Source organism: Oncorhynchus mykiss, chromosome 12 (assembly GCF_057628025.1).
Source record: "Oncorhynchus mykiss isolate SJ-2025 chromosome 12, ASM5762802v1, whole genome shotgun sequence".
Classification (NCBI taxonomy): Eukaryota; Metazoa; Chordata; class Actinopteri; order Salmoniformes; family Salmonidae; genus Oncorhynchus; species Oncorhynchus mykiss.
In genome coordinates this window covers 13,444,412-13,452,500 of record NC_143033.1, presented here as the reverse complement: position 1 = coordinate 13,452,500, position 8,089 = coordinate 13,444,412, and the positions used below count along the sequence as shown (strand labels likewise).

Genomic DNA, 8,089 nt, shown 5'->3' with positions numbered 1-8,089 from the left:
ATAACTCTCCCCAGTCCCTCCTGTTAATCCTAGTATTATATCCAGGCAGGATGATAAAAATTACCTTTCTGAGGTAAACCGCAGGGACAAGAACATACTTTGTTAACAACAAAGAAAGCTATCTGTATGGAGACAAGATGAAGTTATTTATAGAATGAGGCTGGACAACACTAGGCTAATTATCTAAACCAATCCTTCTCCTAGACCTCCTGGTAAAATAATGTTCCCACCAGTGTTGGGATCAATTCTATTTCAATTTAGTCAATTCAGGAAGTAACCCAGTGCAGTCAAAAACATAATTTTCCTGTGCTTTATATATATATTTCCGTGTGATGAAGTTGGAATAATTCTGTGAAATTGAGAAAATAATGAAATTTCACTTGTTTTGGTGGGATGGAGTTTTGGTCTGCCTGATGACATCACCAGGCGGTAAATTAGTTGAGACCAATAAGAAAGAGTTCCAAACCTCTGCCAATAACAGCTAGTTTTCCATTTTCCCTTCCCAGACAGTCCTATTAAATTGTTGCTTGAGAAATTGCTTTTTCTAAGGAGCAATTTGTTTAAAACATCAGGAAGGAATGTATGTTCGAAATTGTCTCGGTAGGGGGTTGTACAGTAGTCTGTTGACCATGATAAACACTATGGAAATATACAGATGTTTAAACAAGGTAAACAATTAACAGGATTCTTTATGTGGAAGTATGTAAATGAGTGAACAACAGGAAGGGGAAGAGGCATGGGTGTATACATGGTTACATACCTTCACCAGTGGGGGAAAAAGTACACAATTGTCATACTTGAGTAAAACTAAAGATACCTTAATAGAAGTAAACGTGAAAGCAACCCAGTAAAATACTACTTGAGTAAAAGTCAAAAAATATTTGGTTTTAAATATACTTATATATAAGAAGTAAAAGTATAAATAATTTCAAATTCCTTATATTAAGCGAACCAGACGGCACCATTTTCTTTGAATTTCCGGATAGTCATGGGCACATACCAACATCATTTACAAATGACGCATGGATCACGTTTCAGGAGAAGACCCAGATGCAGACAGTGTTGAAGTAACACAGTGTATTACTAGAACAGGGGGCAGGCAGAATGACAGGTCAAGTAACACAGTGTATTACTAGAACAGGGGGCAGGCAGAATGACAGGTCAAGTAACACAGTGTATTACTAGAACAGGGGGCAGGCAGAATGACAGGTCAAGTAACAAAGTGTATTACTAGAACAGGGGGCAGGCAGAATGACAGGTCAAGGTTAGGCAGAGGTCTGTAAATCCAGATCAGAGTCCATAAGGTAGAGAACGACAGGCTCAGGGTCAGGGCAGGCAGAGGTCAATAATCCAGATCAGAGTCCATAAGGTACAGAACGACAGGCTCAGGGTCAGGGCAGGCAGAGGTCTGTAATCCAGATCAGAGTCCAAAAGGTACAGAACGACAGGGTCAGGGCAGGCAGAGGTCAGTAATCCAGATCAGAGTCCATAAGGTACAGAACGACAGGCTCAGGGTCAGGGCAGGCAGAGGTCTGTAATCCAGATCAGAGTCCATAAGGTACAGAACGACAGGCTCAGGGACAGGGCAGGCAGTCTCAGGTCAATAATCCAGTGGGACAAGGTACAGGACAGCAGGCAGGTAGAATGGTCAAAACAGGAACTTAGAAAAACCAGGCACAAGGGGAAAACCAATGATAGACTTGACGAACAAAACAAACTGGCAACAGACAGAAAACACAGGTATAAATACACAGGGGATAATGAGAAAGATGAGCGACACCTAGAGGGGGTGGAGACGAGCACAACGACAGGTGAAACAGATCAGGGTGTGACAGCATGTCTGTTTAGTGAGTCTGCGAGATCAGAGAAAGTAGGAATGACCAGGGATGTTCTCCTGATAAGTGTGTGAATTTGACCATTTTCCTGTCCAGCTAAGCATTCAAAATGTTACGAGTACTTTTGGGTGTCAGGGAAAATGTATGCAGTAAAAAGTACATTATTTTCTTTAGGAATGTAGTGCAGTAAAAATATAAGTTGTCCAAAATATAAATAGTAAAGTAAGGAAAGATACACAAATAAAAGGACTTAAGTAGTACCATAAAGTATTTTACACAACTGATCTTAACCATGGTGGCCTAATTTTATTGGCTGTGCACGAACAACCAACTAGGGTGGTCTAGTGGTCTAAGTCGCTGCAGTAGGAGACTATACGTTGTTATGTCTTTGTACATTTTGTTTTAGATAGAGAGTTAGAAGTGAAAAATAGAAGAGATAGCAGTGGGCCAGATGTGAACCCATCCCATAGCTCTATGTATTCACAGTAGGCAGCGACTTAGACCACTAGACCACCCTAGGCTATAGTAGGATACTTTATGAGATAGTAAGAGTGATTGATGACCACTGAACCATAGATGGAACCCCAGCTAGGTCTTTCTTTGTGTCTGTCTGGTATACAGTGGCGATTTTAGCATGTAAATCTTGGTGGGGCAAACTCACCAACAACAACATGTACATGCATGTCAGCAAAGCCACTACCCAACACTAAACAATACATTAATTGCACTATAACAGTGACAAACTGTGCCCACAAACTGCTAGGGCCTACATAAAGCTGTCCCAACAACAGAGCTTTCTTTTCAACTCCATTGAGTGAATCGTTACCACTGCTACACCTGCATACCAGCAGAGCGTTGTCAGGCAGCAAAACAGTTCATTCAGCCTCATTTACTGCCTTTCAAAAAACATAGCTGGTATGGCTGATTTGCTTAAACAAATGGGATTTCTACTGACAATTGAGATGTACGACGAGTTGATAAGAGGCAATCTGTAATTTCGATTAAGACATTAATGAGCGAGCTAGGACGAACATAGTCAATATCACTATTTGTTCAGCACTTGAAATGTACAGCGACAGAATTCATAATGCAGGCTGTATCACAACCGGCAGGGATTGGGAGTCCCACAGGGCGGTGCACAATTGGCCCAGCGTCGTCCGGGTTTGGCCGGGGTAGGCCGTCGTTGTAAATAATAATTTGTTCTTAACTGACTTGTCGAGTTAAAGAAAGGTTAAATCAATTTTAAAAATAACATAGGCTGTTCTTACACTATTCTCCCTGTACACCAAGTCAGAACCGTAGGATAAATAAATGAGTCATACAAGCAGACAATGAAAGCTCTTACAATATTCTATGATTACATTTCTCTAAAACAGGCTATAGGCTACATGTGCCAGAACAGTATGCTAAGTTTTGAGAGGGAGGGACCAAATTATTAGGGTGAGGCACATGGACTACTAACTGCTTACTACACAACATACACTTAGTATTACTTTTTTAGCTATAGACCGTATACATATCTCCCAGGGGGCAGTAGGGATGACCAGGGATGTTTGCTTGATAAGTGTGTGAATTAGGCAATTTTCCTGTCCTACTAAGCATTCAACATGTAACATGTACTTTTGGGTGTCAGGGAAAATGTATGGAGTAAAAAGTTCATAATTGTCTTTAGGAATGTAGTGAAGTAAAAGTAAAATTGGTCAAAAATATGAATAGTAATGTAAAGTACAGTAACTTTTTTCGGGAGGCAGATTCATTGTAGAAAATCCCAGCTAACGTAGCTAGCAAGTCTCTGTCCACCATTTTTTTCCATGTGGAAAAGGAAGTTGTTAGCTAGCTACATCTCTTCAGTTTCGGCAAATGGTCCTTTACGACGTCCAAATAAAGTTGTCCTGTGGCTGTTGTATTTTGGAGATTGCAAGGAGGGATATCTTCTGATGTGATCAATTCAAAAATATTGTTTCTTATTGAGGTAATTTACATTGAAGTGTCCTGGCTGCTTATCAGTTCAAAATAGAGATGAATCCAGTGGCTACTGTATTGTAATGACCCATGCACAGAGGGAGGGGGCTTCAAAGGCCTCTGCATATGGTTGGGGGAGGCTGTGAAACTCTCCTGCCATTGTTGGGCTCAAGGGCTTTGACACCTCTCACTTCACACCTCAGTGGAAATTGAAGTTGCAGCCGGATCTGTTCTGTCCTAGCAAGCTTGGTAGCCTTAACTTAGCATTCAGTCCTTATAAAGTAAAATATATCATTTTTCTTCTTGGTTTTAAAAGTAGCTTCAGACTGAACATTAGTCACTCAGTTCCAGGTCGCATGGTGTTTTCAGGGTTCTTGTGCTTATTTTGCTAATCGTTGGTTTGCCAGTGCATTTGTTGTATATACCTTGGAAATAAGAATCTTTGGTAGCAGTAGCATGTCATTTTGTCCAAAATCAGGTTGTAGGTTTTGAGTTTTGATTTGGAGTGAAGGTTCAGTTGTGGTGGGTAGTATCCTCTATATGTCCTTGCAGAAAAATTAAAGTTTATTTAACTCTAAATCTATCTTTTTGCGTATGATGTGGAATGTAATCAAGCTCCACCATGGGGCCTATATAAAATTCCCAGTCAAGATCCATGCCTCCACCACAGGGCCTATCAGATTCCCATTCCTGCCCTGCCCTGCTCTGCTCTGTCATGGGACTCTTTGATCTTGTTTCACAGTGAACATGTGCAATGTAGCTCCGCCATAGGGCTTTTGCAATGTAATGTAATATGACTGACTGGGCATACAACTCCACTGTGGGAACCAGGAATTTAAAGTGTGTGTGTGTGTGTGTGTGTGTGTGTGTGTGTGTGTGTGTGTGTGTGTGCGAGTGTGTGTGCGAGTGTGTGAGCGAGTGTGTGTGTGTGTGTGTGTGAGCGAGTGTATGTGGACTGTGAGAAATAACAGGGTTTTGAAACTCTGTCCTCAGTGGGCATGTAATTACCCTCTGTGATGGGCAGGGTTATATGATCTAGCTGCGTGCGCTGTGGGGGCTACAGCTGCGTCGTGGGGCCTATAACGTATGTCTCCTCCCAGCTTCACCGTGGGGCCTTGACGTTTGGTCTCTCTCTATGCAAAGTGTGAGTTATGTGGTAATGTTCTGGAGACCTTGAGATTTGAGGGCTCATACTCCTCCTCCACGATGAAGCATGCTATGTGATCTCTTATCCCCTGATGTAAAGCATGTTAAACACCCTGTAGCACTTCCATGGGGAATAGGCTTATTGTATATAGCACAGTATAGGGTTATCAGTCTTCATTCTGCACACATTGGACTAATAATATATTGATACAATTCTCTCTGTCCTCTTCAAAACAGCCACATGGACCCAACAGACAGCCAGGGTGAATATGTCAAGGTAAGACACATTTTTTTCCCTTCTCCCTCCTGTCTGTCTATGCTGGTTCTGCCAGTGTCAGTGGCCCTCCTCAGAAGGCTTCAGCAGTCCACGCAGCATCTGAGAAAAGGAAGGGATTGGGAGATAAATACCCATCTAAGCAGTGGTGACCAGTTAGTGGGTGCGGCAAGCAAAGGAAACGCGAAGCGGATACATCTTCCTTAAGAAAACAGCCCTGGTGTTGGAAACAGACATCATTATGTTGTCATCCAAAGTCACATGTATTTATTTTCCAAGCTACAGTATATATATAATATATATAATATAGCACACAATATTTTACATACAGCAAGTTTTTAGGGGACCAAAGAGTTTGGTCTGCTTCGTGATTTCATTTCTGCCATGGAAAACATATTGTGATATGGGTACCGTCCGAGCCCTACCATTTAGTATCAGTGTGAGTTGAATGTGTTGATACCTCTAGTGTGGTTATGGGGGACCAGTGTGTTGATCTGCTTTGGCTTGGTCGTGAGGTTTAAGGGGATCTGTATTCATTTAAGCTCCTGACTGCAGCGACCGTGTTTGTAATGTTACTCAGTGGTTTCACCGCTCTGCTCGCCTCTCTGCTAGGGTTGGATGGTGTTTGTGGATTACACACTTCAAACTCTCCAAATACTTTCTTGTTTTGTGTTTAATGTAGATTTAAATAAGTCTCTACGCTTAAAGTGTTTAAGTGGCTTCACTAATCATAATATACGACTTTGTAGAATTCATTTTAGATCTGGATCATTTATACTGAAGGGTCTTTTATTTAAAAAAGCACTTTAGTTATATTGGACTATCATTGTAATGTGGTCTTTGAAATGTAATTCTAGGTGATTATACCCCTGTGTTTCTGCAGTTAGGCCCATTTCAGAAGTCTCTCTCAGCATTTAGTCTAATTAATTATGCCATTAAGGAAATTGAATCCAAAGTTAACAGCGCTGCTTCAGCACTTCTGGGTTCCAGGCCAATGTGTTGGATGTGATTCGTGACCAGGCCAGTAGGTGGGTGTGGTTAAGGACCAGGCCAGTAAGTGGGTGTGGTTCGTGACCAGGCCAGTAGGTGGGTGTGGTTAAGGACCAGGCCAGTAGGTGGGTGTGGTTAAGAACCAGGCCAGTAAGTGGGTGTGGTTCGTGACCAGGCCAGTAGGTGGGTGTGGTTAAGGACCAGGCCAGTAGGTGGGTGTGGTTAAGGACCAGGCCAGTAGGTGGGTGTGGTTAAGGACCAGGCTAGTAGGTGGGTGTGGTTAAGGACCAGGCCAGTAGGTGGGTGTGGTTAAGGACCAGGCCAGTAAGTGGGTGAAGTTCTGGATCAGGCCAGTAAGTGGGTGAGGTTCTGGATCAGGCCAGTAGGTAGCTGTGGTTCTGGACCAGGCCAGTAGGTAGGTGAGGTTCTGGATCAGGCCAGTAGGTAGGTGAGGTTCAGGACCAGGCCAGTAGGTAGGTGAGGTTCTGGATCAGGCCAGTAGGTAGGTGAGGTTCAGGATCAGGCCAGTAGGTAGGTGAGGTTCTGGACCAGGCCAGTAGGTAGCTGAGGATCAGGATCAGGCCAGTAGGTAGGTGAGGTTCTGGATCAGGCCAGTAGGTAGCTGAGGATCAGGATCAGGCCAGTAGGTAGGTGAGGTTCAGGACCAGGCCAGTGAGTAGGTGAGGTTCTGGACCAGGCCAGTAGGTAGGTGAGGTTCAGGATCAGGCCAGTAGGTAGGTGAGGTTCTGGACCAGGCCAGTAGGTAGGTGATGTTCAGGACCAGGCCAGTAGGTAGGTGAGGTCCTGGACCAGGCCAGTAGGTAGGTGAGGTTCAGGACCAGGCCAGTAGGTAGCTGTGGTTCTGGATCAGGCCAGTAGGTAGCTGTGGTTCGGGACCAGGCCAGTTGGTAGCTGTGGTTCTGGACCAGGCCAATAGGTAGGTGAGGTTCTGGATCAGGCCAGTAGGTAGGTGAGGTTCTGGATCAGGCCAGTAGGTGTGATTCAGGATCAGGCCAGTAGGTAGCTGTGGTTCTGGACCAGGCCAGTAGGTAGCTGTGGTTCTGGACCAGGCCAGTAGGTAGGTGAGGTTCTGGATCAGGCCAGTAGGTGTGATTCAGGATCAGGCCAGTAGGTAGCTGTGGTTCTGGACCAGGCCAGTAGGTAGCTGTGGTTCAGGATCAGGCCAGTAGGTAGTTGAGGTTCTGGATCAAACCAGTAGAGAGCTGAGGTTCTGGATCAGGCCAGTAGGTGGGGGTGTACACCTGGTTTCTGGTGTTCTAACCACATTAGAGGTTAGAGGGAGAATGTGACCCTGATGTTGTGACACACACACACACACACACACACACACACACACACACACACACACACACACACACACACACACACACACACACACACACACACACACACACACACACACACACACTAAATTATGTTTTGGAATATTTGTATTCTGTAGAGGCTTCCTTCTTTTCACTCTGTTATTTAGGTTAGTGTTGTGGAGTAACTACAATGTTGTTGATCCATCCTCAGTTTTCTCCTATCAATCACAGCCATTAAACTCTGTAACCGTTTTAAAATCACCATTGGCCTCACGGTGAAATCCCTAACTGTTTTTTTCCCCCTCTCCGGCAACTGAGTTAGGAAGGATGCCTGTATCTTTGTAATGACTGGGTGATACACGATCCAAAGTGTAATTCATCATTTATTTATTCATTTTTATTTTATCCTTATTTTACCAGGTATGTTGACTGAGAACACATTCTCATTGACGGCAACGGCCTGGGGAATAGTTACAGGGGAGAGGAGGGGGGATGAATGAGTCAATTGGAAGCTAGGGATGATTAGGTGACCAGGATGGTTTGAGGGTTCACCCCGC

The 8,089-nt window shown here is 43.8% G+C and overlaps 1 protein-coding gene across 2 annotated transcripts in view; it reads left to right on the top strand.

Annotated features, from left to right (window-relative positions):
* The window catches only part of LOC110536786 (SH2 domain-containing protein 3C), a 111,643-nt gene that overhangs the window by 21,923 nt on the left and 81,631 nt on the right, over positions 1-8,089 (top strand). For both annotated transcript variants that reach the window (XM_036936941.2, XM_036936944.2), the window contains one exon: positions 5,181-5,220. In XM_036936941.2, coding sequence (XP_036792836.2) covers positions 5,181-5,220 — 40 coding nt within the window. The remainder of the gene's footprint in view (positions 1-5,180; positions 5,221-8,089) is intronic.